This window comes from Amblyomma maculatum, chromosome 9, assembly GCF_055883805.1.
Source record: "Amblyomma maculatum isolate TAMU_Amacu chromosome 9, ASM5588380v1, whole genome shotgun sequence".
Classification (NCBI taxonomy): Eukaryota; Metazoa; Arthropoda; class Arachnida; order Ixodida; family Ixodidae; genus Amblyomma; species Amblyomma maculatum.
In genome coordinates, this window is record NC_139352.1 from 1,072,915 (window position 1) to 1,085,188 (window position 12,274).

The 12,274-nt window shown below is 48.1% G+C and overlaps 1 protein-coding gene across 1 annotated transcript in view; it reads left to right on the forward strand.

Moving 5' to 3' along the window:
• Positions 1-12,274, forward strand: part of LOC146178085 (immunomodulatory peroxidase-like) — a 44,847-nt gene that overhangs the window by 11,756 nt on the left and 20,817 nt on the right. The window contains exons 4-5 of the mRNA XM_084577930.1: positions 4,413-4,645; positions 11,330-11,527. Of these exons, the coding sequence (XP_084434056.1) occupies positions 4,413-4,645; positions 11,330-11,527 (431 nt within the window). The remainder of the gene's footprint in view (positions 1-4,412; positions 4,646-11,329; positions 11,528-12,274) is intronic.

The following is a 12,274-nucleotide window of genomic DNA, read 5'->3' on the forward strand; positions in this document are numbered from 1 at the left end:
CGGCAACGTCGATGTTGCCGACGGACTACGACTGCAACTTGAGGCCCGCGCGTTTCGGCAAGGTGGCTGGCAGCGCTTCTACGTCCCGGAAGGATTAATAAATAAAAATGAGTATAGCAAGTTGCTCTAGGTGGGAATTCAAAACAGAGCCTCCCTTCTCAGTGCACGTCTCAGCTGCATTGTAAGGGAAGAAACGCTTGTACGCGCGAACTGGAGTCGAAAGGTTCTCTTGCAGTGGCCGCTAGGGGAAGCGATTACGTCACCGATAAGGCATGAAGCCTCGGAACATGAGCTCGCTCTTGAGAGACGTGTAATGAAAGCGGTTGCGTCTACCAGTGCCGTGCGCGCTACGGTGTCTCTTGTGCTATCGCGTTTCATTCTTAAAGGCGAAGCTTAAGCGTCCTCCAAAGTTTTTAAAACGAATTTTTTGCTTTTGTTCTCGTGCTCAGTGCGCACGAATTTATCACTTAATATTTGCGCTAAAACCTTACTTGATGATGTCTAACTAAGTCTTTGGAAGTATATGTTCCCCTGCCTTTGGCCTTTTAGTACTTGTGTCGATTTAGGAGGCGTTGCAACTAGGCCTTAGAATCTGAGATGAGCTTGGACTAGGCCTAGAAGACGCGTTTGTACGCCTCCGCTAAAGCGGGGCTTTGTATTTACGTTTCTCTTGGAAACTTTGACAGCTTCCATCACAGTCCTCCTAACGAGGAACACTGTGCCATGTGTCACACAAGATTAATCTTGCCTAATATGATCTAGTCACTGCCTCTCAAGCACCATCACAAATATAAGCGGAAGCTAAATCCTCCAAAGACATGTTTTCGCACATATTAAACATTATTATTGTTATTATTAATTATAAATACATTTATTATTATTAAACATAGTTTAAATCTAGACTTAAGTTTTACAAAGGTGATGGCGTAAGTGTCGCGCTAATTGAAAGATGACAATTAGAAGAGCGATTGCTCTTTGCGCTAACTTGTCTATTACTTGCATATATATGTGACAATTTTGTATTGGCGACATTTGGTTTTTAAGACTTGTTCGGTTATCCTGGTGGTGGGGACACACCTAATGTTTCAATATTTTTTTCCATTGTTTCTGCAGCAGTTTTTTCAGGAGGCGTAAATGCTGCTACGCGCTTTAGTTTGTCCGATGTGTTGTCTCATTCCTATTTTTGTCAACTCACTTCTGTACTGTACTCGAGAATAGCAGGGACAACCATTTTCTCGCTATGTGGACGAACCTACACAGGAAGGAAAAAAAATTGTAGCCTTAAATATATTCCTACTCTAAAGATATTCTTTTTGTGAACAGTGTTCCTTATTATTGAGCGCGAAGTTTCGAGATAAGTCATTTATTTTGCGGTACTAAAATGAGAAGATATATCTTCATTTAAACAAATTGCACGAAACAAATTGAAATTGTATAAACATTTAACAATATGATTTACACCCGATTTTAGGTCGAGAAATAGTGCCTCAGTAAATGAAAGTCAGCAAACAAAGGACGCTGCGACCTAAGAATCGCCCTTGAACCCGACACTAAATCCAAGTGAAACGTTTCTATGGCACAACTGTAATGGCACCATTCATCTGAAGATGTCAATGCTATCTGCTTCATCGACGCTTATTCCGTCCTTACACCAACACTTTCAATCCCGCGCCAAAAAAAAAAAAAAAAAAGTAGTCAGTTGCGGTAGTTTACAGTGCAGAACAAAAAGGGCTCCACGTACCCCATCAAGGTAGTCACTTGAAATTTACACAAAGGAAGGAAAAACCGGGATATCCATGACTTAAGCAAACTTTCCTTAGTGCCCCCACAAAACTCGTGACATTGGAAAAAGCTCGATAACACTTCTTGATATGCGTACGCCTATAAACGCTAGTTTATAACATGCTAAACTCAGTAAAAAGTTTCCACTATAACAATTGGCCACCGAAACATGAGTGTGCTGGTTCCGAGCAGTCGGATGTTGCCGCATTGAAATAAATAAACCAACTTAATCAGCGTGAATTCCTTTTTTTTTTGTTTTGTACTCCTCTATCCGCAATGACTTTGGAACCGGTCGGCTGGGCGGGTTAGTGCCCTTCAAGATAGATAGCGAGGACGAGGGAGGCAGGGCTGTTAACCAGAGAGGCTTCCGGTTGGCTACCCTACGCTGTAAAAAAAAGGATGAGGAGTCATCATCTCACTATGTTACTGTGCCGTAGGTCGAATTTAAGAAAAGTTCTGACATTTGGTCCTCCTCAAAGCCACGGTGAAAGACCAGCTGAAATCACGTCCAGCATATACCGGGCAGTAACTACAAAATCATGTCCAACGTGTGCCCACATTGACTGTCACGCTTCCCGCTATGCAATATTTCTCTTTGCCGCATGACAAACGCAATGCCTTTCTGTTGGCCGTTGGGTTGGAACGTGCGAACTGTAAAATAATACTGGCTGTTGAGCGAAAGGCATACTCGGAGATGTACTATGAATATTCGATACTTTCTCTTTAACGCAAGATAAGATCCTCGGGCTATGGCAGCATAAGTCGACTGCCCTGGAGATCTGTTATTTTTTGCCTGAGAGTGGCCGCATTGAGGGAACAATCGTGACTGCATTCACAGCTCCTACGCTCTTCCCCCCTTTAATCCCCTCAGTGCTGTTCGCCAGTACAGGGTAGCCGATGGAGAAACCTTCCTGTTTAACATCCCTGCCTTCTCTCTCCTCTTTTTATAGTGCTGGTTGTTTCCTCTCAGTAATGAGGCATATGTGATCTTATGCCGTGTGCCAAGGTTCTCTTCCTGAACGTTAAGTCTTTCCCTGCGGCGAGTCGTGTTCCCCTGTCGAAGTTGTGTGCACGTCGCGCACCTCTGCCGCCATGTGTCGACTGCTGGGCAGAGTTCGTCAGGCTCGCGCAAGCCTCGAACACGCAAATATTTTAACTCAGTGAACACTAACTTTCACGAGAATACAGAGCTGCGGGCTGGGCGTTTGCCTAGCGTTTTCCAGACGTAGCTGTTTACCTGAAAGCTGACTGTTCACTCTTCCGGATTTACGGCCGCCCCCTTGTGCATTGCGTAGAGCTCCTATTCGCATCGTGGGCTCGCCGATCCGGCCATCGCCGCTGTATAAGGAGAAAGCATTTTTAGGCTCACGGAACGAAATCTCGTGCGCAAGATTTCTGCGCGAGATGTGAGCGGGATCAGTGCACTGATATTCACTGGGAAATAATACTGATGACGTGATCAGAAAAATAAGAATCTTGTCTACGCAGGGAATTGAACCTCCATCTCTCGGATCCCCGGCCGAGCGCTTTAACTAACTGCCCCACGCTCGGGATAGGGAAACGCACATCATAATTCTCTTGTCTACCGTGACGATGATAGTAGCGATGGCAATCATGCTGTAATTAGTGACAATGACAATGATGATAGTAGTAATAATAATGATAGTGCATTTAGTTGATAATGATAATGACAGCAAATGTGATGCACGTGTGCAGCAACAAAGCTCCGGCTTTCGCATTTCTGCAGTGCAGATTCCACAGTGATCTCGGAACAATTTGTTGTAAACCTCACATACATTCGAAAGCATTGTGCCGTGCCACTCAAAAATTGAAATTACTGATATCCTATTGGCTCCGTTTGCTGGTAGAGAAAGCTAGCACAGTATTTCTTCCCGGATTCCACGGACGGGTGTTCTGCACAGTGGGATGATGCTGTGCCGGGTACGGGCGTTCTGTCTCCAGTACAGACACATGAATTTCATAGTTTGATAAGAATCGCTGACGATGCACAAGATAATGACAGCTTGATTAAGGAAGAAGTAGATTGAGGTTGCAAGAATCGATACTGCATCGAACTTATGCGCATCTATTCTGGCACACCTCGTGTCATCCGCTGACGTCGCTTTCATGGAACTTGGGGCTAGTGACAGCGGTGCTGGGCGCTGTGCAAACCAGGTGAGAAGATGTCCGTCTCTGTTATTTGTGGAATTGAAAAGTGTAAAATTGGAAAAATAAGATTTTCATTACAGGCCTTCGAAATTCGCGAGCGTAGTATGCAATTGCATAAGGTTTGAGATAAAAATTGTGAGTCAATATATGGGCATACGTGGGATGTGACTCGTGGAGGAGGTATACAGTGGATTCCACCGTACCATTAATTTTCTGTTCCATTATTGAGGTACCATTAAGACTCACGTCCAACGTAGCTTTAAACACTTTGCACTTTTAAACATAAGTGCCCACTTAGATGAACTTAGCACCAACGTAAGAATAATAAAGGGAGGGCTTTGGCTTCCCAGCCTCCGTTTCTGGCGTCTCTATCTACACGTACACCACCACAGATCAAAGAGACTCGAAACTTGCCATCGATGAAAACCGTTCACTGCTCGCTTTTTTTGCTTTCCCACCAGCTTCAGAGACGCTGGCATTGAGGCTGCTGAAGCGCTACTCCCGCACGTCAGACAATGGCTCAAGAAGGAACGGAAGGAGTCGTGTGGTTCCTGCCCGGTGAAGACGCCCACTTCTTGCGATCCGCGCAAGCTGTACAGGGAGCCGGACGGAAGCTGCAACAACCTGCAAAATCCAGGGTGGGGGCAGGCTTACTCCTGCCAGCGGAGGCTCCTACCAGCAGCCTACGATGACGGTGAGCCGGCAGTGCCCATTACTCACGGTTTCCACTGGCTGTCACTTGAGCATCGCCAGGAATGCTTTAACGCTGAAATCGTGAATGAGCCTATGAAACAGATATTATCCTGTGGGCCCCGACTGTCTTCAACAAAACGGGTATGCGAGCCACAGTCTCACTTGACGAGTGGCGCACATACAGTAAGCATACAATATATCATTTAATTCAAGACCAACGATCTTTATATTTCGAGAACATCGCTGTGTTCTAAGTACGTCACAGCCAGAGCTGCCTAAATGACCTAGTAAAGATCACACGTGAAGCAACTATTACAGCAAAGTGGTTGTTTTAACAGAACGGATAGCTTTTAAATACTCTTACGGTATAAAACGTAGCGTCCAGAGATATTGTAAAGGGATGACGACGACAAATTGCTGTGCTCACGTGTGGAAGGCGGAGAACGACGACGTGTGTGTGTGATTCGTGCTGGGCACCGCTGGCATGAAGTTGTTTGTCTGGTCAGCTACCCCTTTGTAAATATCTCTGAATACATCCGTGTATCTACGTTACATTATTGGTTGGAGGTGCGGGGTAGCCTACAGCAAGAACGGAACTCCGCAGCGGTCTTTGACTTCCCGGCTCTTTAGCCATGCCCAGCGATGAGGCCGCACCATCGGCGTCCCTCATCCCGGCTTTCATCATTGCCCACCCGCGTGATCCCGGAACTTCCAATGGAGTGGACGGTGCTGATGTGGAGAACTGGCTCGCTATGTACGAGCGCGTGAGCGTACACAACAGGTAGGACCCGACTGTGAAGCTGACTAACGTCATTTTCTACCTGACGGCCACTGCAAGGGTCTGGTTCGAGACCAGCGAGGAGGAACTAACCAGTTGGGACCTGTGCAAGCGGAAACTTTCTGACCTAATTGGTAAGCCAATCGGACGTCACCTAGCCGCGCAGGAGCTCGCATGCCGAAAACAATCGTCCACAGAATGGTATGTGTCATACATTCAGGACATTTTGGCTCTTTGCATGAAAGTTGACCCCGCAATGTCAGACAGTGCTAAAGTGGGTCATGTAGTAAAGGGAATAGCACGCCTTCAACTTACTCGTGTACAAGGACTGCGAAACGGTTGACGCGATCCTAAAAGAATGCCGCCGGTGTGAACAAGCGAAAAGCCGCAGTATTTCTTCTTAGTTCACATGGCTGCCGAACACGGTTGCGACGTCGTCCTGCGTGGACTCGACCCCACCTTGCGCTCTGCCAACATCCGACAGCTTGACACGACTTGTGCGCCGGGAGCCATAAGCAGTGTCTCCAGCGATTTCCGAACTATCGGTACTAGACGGTTCCCCTACGGTATCTCTTATGCAGGCTGTGCAACCTTATACAACCTGTATGCTCCATTAGCTCTCCAGATGCTCGCCGTGTGTCCCCGGTATTTGGTTCTGGACGTCCGTACTATCATCGCCGCAGCCGCAACCCAGATGAGTGGCGAACACCTTACAACAGGCCTATCTGCTTTAACTGCTCCTATGTCGGTCACATCTCTCGACACTGTCGAACTCGTCCACCATCGACCTACCGCTGCTACCCGGATTATGTCTATTCCCGCCGCACTTCATTGCCCTATGAACCGCAATTCTCAAGCTCTGACACTCAGACTCTGCCCACCAACCGTTCGTCGCCTCCATACCACCGTCGTTCTCCGTTGCCCCGATCTCGCCGCCCGTCATCTCCTAATCCGTATGCTCAATATCGTTCGGAAAACTGATGGCCGCAGCGTCTGGAGGTGAGGCTGCCCTGACGACCCGACCCGAAAACCCTCTAATTCTCCAGACCCGAAGGAAGATGCTTAGCGTCGGCGTAGACGGGATCACTGTTACAGCTCTGATTGACACGGGAGCGAACGTCTCCATTGTGAATTCCCGTCTCCGCCATCGCCTAAAGAAAGTGCTCACTCCTGCCCCCTCATCTGTTGTCCGTGTCGCTGACGGTGGCACTTCTGCTGTGATTGGAATGTGTACAGCTCGTGCATCAATCGCCAGCCGTCATACTTCTGTTCTCTTCACTGTCCTTGAACACTGCCCTCATGACCTAATCCTATGGAGGAGCCGCCGGATCCAGTTGTGCACTGCCTATGCACTGTCAATTTTCACCGCCTGGACCCCGAAGCCGTCATCTATGCATCGTTCTTGTCTGTCCCACCAGTCCCTGATGGCCAGTACATCATTACTCCAGCCCTTCATGTACCTCTCGCACGGGACGTTACCCTTGCTCATACAGGGTCACTATGTCTGCCAATCAAGTGTCCCTTTTGGTCCTCAACTTTGCATCGCATGTTCAGACCCAAGGCATGTCGGTCGCCACGCTGTGCCCTGCTTCTGAATGCGCAGCTGATACAGGTTGTGCACCCTCCTCGGCGAACTGCCCCGTGTCAGACGTCACACCATCTGACGAATACACAAAGATGATTGCTCCTGACCTTTTACCAGCACAAACTCACGATCTCAGATGTCTTCTTTCCTAATATCGCGACATCTTTGACTTTGATAACCGCCCTTTGGCTCGGAACTCTGTGGTTACGCATCGCGTAAACACCGGTGAGACCGCTCCCATTCACAGACATCCGTATAGAGTGTCCAGTACGTACAGAACGCAACATCATTCAGCTAGAGGTGGACCAGATGCTTACTAACAACATCATAGAACCCTCGCCAAGCCCATGGGCCTCACCAGTTGTCCTTGTTAAAAAGAAGGACGGAAGTTGGTGCTTCGGCATTGATTATCGGCACCTCAACAGTATTGCGAAAAAGGACGTGTACCCCCCCCCCCCCCTATTAATCGATGACGCTTTGGATTACCTTCACGGAGCCAAATTTTTCTCTTCCATCGACCTTCGATCCGGGTATTAGCAAATGGCTGTCGATGACAAAGACCGTGAAAAGACCGCATTCGTCACACGGGACAGATTATACCAGTTTAAAGTCATGCCGTTCGGTCTCTGCAATGCTCCAGCTACCTTCGAGCGAATGATGGACTCCTTGCTTCGAGGGTTTAAATGGACTACATGCCTGTGTTACTTCGACGATGTTGTAGTTTTTCCTACACATTTTCCGCGCACCTCGAAAGACTGACGAGTATTCTTTCCGTCTTCCGTAGAGCCGGGTTGCAGCTCAACTCGTCGAAATGCCAATTCGGACGCCACCAACTCACAATCCTTGGGCATCTTGTCGATGCTTCTGGTGTCCGCCCAGATCCTGCTAAACTTAAAGCTGTCAAGGACTTCCCTCTGCCTTGATCTTCTACGGATGTGCTAAGTTTTGTCGGCTTGTGCTCTTATTTCCGACGTTTCATCAAAACTTTTGCGGCCATCACCCGTCCCCTCACCGACCTCCTTAACACACCACTTTTACCTGGGGCCCTGCGAAAGAAAACTCATTTTCTTCACTGATCCACTTGCTTCCCTTATCTCTTGTATTGGCCCATTTCGACTCGTCGACTCCAACAGAAGTTCGCTCAGATGCCAGCGGATATGGTATCGGCGCCGTGCTCGCCCAACGTTACCAAGGTCAAGGCCGTGTAATTGCATATGCCAGCCGCCTTCTTTCCACTGCTGAGCGCAATTATTCTATTTTAGAGCGCGAGTGCATAGCCCTTGTTAGGGCCGTGTCTAAATTTCGACCCTACCTGTTTGGCCGTCCTTTCTCGGTTGTGACTGACCACCACGCTCTTTGTTGGCTTTCTTCACTGAAGAACCATACAGGCCGGCTTGGTAGTTGGGCATTGCGCCTTCAAGAGTATTCTTACACCGTTGTCTACAAGTCAGGGCGTCTACATCAAGACGCTGACTGCCTGTCTCATCACCCTGTGGAACCGCCAGATCCTGCAGACTGTGACATCGGCCCTTGCTTGTTCGCTGTCTCTGATCTGCTTAACATCGCGGACGAGCAGCGGTACGACTCCTCCTTGCGTCCAATAATCGATCGCCTCAGCGGTGCCACCTCAGACCCTACACTTCAACTCTTTGTTCTTCGCGATGAAATCCTGTACCGCCGCAACCTTCGCGCTGATGGACCTCCGCTTCTGCTCATCGTTCCCCAGTGTCTCCGCTCCTCTGTCCTCAGCGAACTACATGACCTGCCCACCGCAGTTCAGCTTGGTGTTCCCCGAACGTACTATCGGGTCCGCCGCCGCTTCTTTTGGCCCGGCCTATATCGTAGTGTTCGCCGTTACATTGCCAGCTGCGACCTCTGTCATCGCAGAAAGCACCCATCCACATTGCCTGCCGGTCTTCTGCAGCATATCGACGTACCCCTAGAACCCCCCATCGTGACGGACTAGACCTCCTCGGACCTTTTCCGACGTCCAGTTCCGGCAACGGCTGGGTCGCTATTGCGACCGACTACGCCATCCGATATGCCATCACACGTGCATTACCAACCAGTTGCGCCACCGATGTCGCCGATTTCCGGCTTCAAGATGTCATCCTTCACCATGGTACTCCACGCCAATTGCTGACGGACCGCGGCCGCTACTTTTTGTCCCGGGTAGTTGACGACATACTCCGGTCCTGTTCCACGCAACATAAGCTCACTACAGCGTACCATCCTCAAACGAATGGGCCTACCGAGCGGCTGAACAGGACCCTCAGTGACGTGCTATACCATCGTGATTGGGACATTGCCTTGCCCTATGTAATATTTGCTTACGATTCGTCGCGACATGACACCACAAGCTATTCGGCTTCCTGTCTTCTATTTGGTCGACATCCTGCATTGCCATTGGATACACTGCTGCCGCCATCTTGGGAGTCGACCACGGAGTACGCACGTGACGCCATCATCCAAGCAACTATGGCCCGCGACCGTCTCACCGCCTCCCAGGCCTGCCTGAAGTCTGTTTACGACCGCGGGCATCGCCCAGTATACACTATGCCCCAGGATCACTCGTTATCGTTTGGTCTCCTTCTCTGTGTGTCATTCTTTCTGAGAAGCTCCTTCGCCAGTACATCGGCCCTTATCGTGTGCTCCGTCAGGTGACCGACGTGACATATGAGGTTGCCCCTCTTGATTATTCATCATCCACCCGCCCTGCCACCGACGTTGTTCACGTAGTTCGCCTCAAGCCGTAGCATGCACCTGATCCGTCGTTTACCTAGCACAGGGACGGTGCTTTCGCCGCCGGGAGTTGTGTAAAGGGACGACTACGACAAAGTGCTGTGCTCACGTGTGGAAGGTGGAGAACGAGTGTGTGTGATTCGTGCTGGGCGCCGCTGGCATGAAGTTGTTTGTCTGGTCAGTTACCCCTTTGTAAATATCTGTAGATACATCCGTGTATCTACGTTACAATTATCATATATACCGTGTAACCAGTTTTTGCCTAAATTTTGGAACCTAGAAAGTGCTTCCAAGCTGTTCAGTGGCGCTCTTTTAGTATTAATGAAGGCCTTGTTGGAGTAGGTAGGGAAAAAAAAACCGTTTTTACTATCGGGTGATTTGGAACACTGGGAACGCTTCATGAGCCATCGGGTGCGGTTAAGACGCAAACATCTTGGGCTGTTAACTTTTGACAAAGACTACGCATTTTTACACTACCACGATTCGGAACACACTAGCACACATTTCCACGCGCAATTCAACCGGGCCAGTCAACGAATTTATATTTGATATTTTTTCGTGCTGTATTTATTTTGGCTTCAAGAGGCTAACTACGGCCGTATACTGCGCTTGATTAGTGAAGGTCATGGGGGGAATGCGCAGCTGTGAGCTATAATATTAGCTGACTTTCCTTTTCCCGTCATTTTAATGCAAGTGAAATAATAAATATATTACAGATTTTTGCGCGTCTCACATTATCGCTCTCACCTTGCTCTTGTAGAGATCATTTGCCTATATTTGTTATGGGGTATTGGGGTGGGGGGAGAGGAGCTGAAACGTACTTTCTGCCGCCCCCTGCTACGTTTTCCTTGCCTTGGAATCTAATTTGTTACCTTCCCAGCCATCGGTTATCCTCTGTTCGCACTACAGGCCTTGCCCATTACCATTTCTTCTTCTCGATTTCCACTAGAATGTCATTGACTCGAGTTATTTCTCTGACCCACCCTGCACGCTTCTTATCTCTTAACGTTACACTTTCCATTTCCCGCTTCATAGCTCTCTGCGTTGTCCTCAAGTTAAATAGGACCCTTTTCGTTAGAGTCACGTTTCTGCCCCACAGGCAAGTACAGGTACGATGAAACTTATATACTTTCTTCTTGAGCGATGCCGCTAAGCTGCTAGTTATAATCAATTACTTGCCAAATGCTCTCTATCCTAATCTTATATTCCCTGGTTATGTTCCTTTCATGGTCCGGATCTGCGGTTACTACCTGTCCTAGCTGACCTCGTTATATTTAGCCATAAACTAGCCCTACCTTCCAAGGCTATAAACTTGGCGGCTTCAGAACACTAAAAACTACCCTTAGGAAGCAGCAAGTAGGTAAGACGACGGCGCGTTGCGCGGTGTTTTAGTCTTCATTGTGGGTGGTACAGCGCGAAGACACGAAGTACGAAGAAGAGAATCGCAACAGAAACACTCTTCGTCCTTCGTGTCTTCGCGCTGTACCACCCACAATGAATTATTAACAACTCGTCCAACTCTACATCCTTCTTCAGCGTTGGTTTACTGTCTTCCGGCAACTGTTTTCTCCTCTCTGCAGGCATTAATGAGCCGAGAAGTACGGCATTAAGTGGCAACCCGCTTCCAAGCGCCAGGCTGGTCTCCTATAAGGTTCATCCGGAGAGAGACAGACCGGATAGGCAGCTGACCCACTTGGCTATGTCCTTTGGGCAATTCATCGACCACGACATCACGCATGCACCAGCAAGTACACTGCCTCCGCTCGAGACCTTTCTGGGTGCGTACAGTTACCACCATTTCCGCCATCGTGGCTCAGTACCCGATTTAGTGGCTCAGTGGTCCCTGAGACACTGAGACTGGCATGGGGACGCATTGTAGGCACCCGAGAATATATTTGAAACCTCCACTACGCTGAGCCTCACATGCGAGGGAAAGTATTTTGTAAAAATTATTCACTTATTTGATTTTTTTTTTGTGTCATTCACTTATTGTTGGTTGCAATTTCCGGACTGTGCTGTTGAAGGCGGGGATGACCAATGGCAAAGAAATAGACAAATAAATTTTCAAGCGTACCGCGACTTCTATTAATTTTCTGGGTGAAAATCTCATGTTGTTGTTTTCTTCTTTGCAGATGATCGCACGTCAAAGTTCTAAGAAAATTGTAAAAGGGGAGCTCAGTTTTAGAAAGCTATTCTGAACTTACTTCCCTATAAAACAAAGGTCTATGTATATAATAAAGACAAGAAGCAAATTTTCTTCGCCATCTCGCAAAGTTTGGGAAGTTTTCAGCCGGGGAAAATGGAGCTTTCGTACCAAGTCCTAATTCACAGCTTTAGATAGATAGATTGATATATAGATAGATAGATAATGTTTATTTGAGTGTGCCTCAACAGCCAAGTGGCCTAAAGGAGCGCACACTAGGTCAGATACATCAGAACACTTATTAACATTTAAAAGCAGGCATGAAAACAACAATTAGGCAAATATGTCCGTGTCAATAAACGTTTTGTTATACAGGATTTGT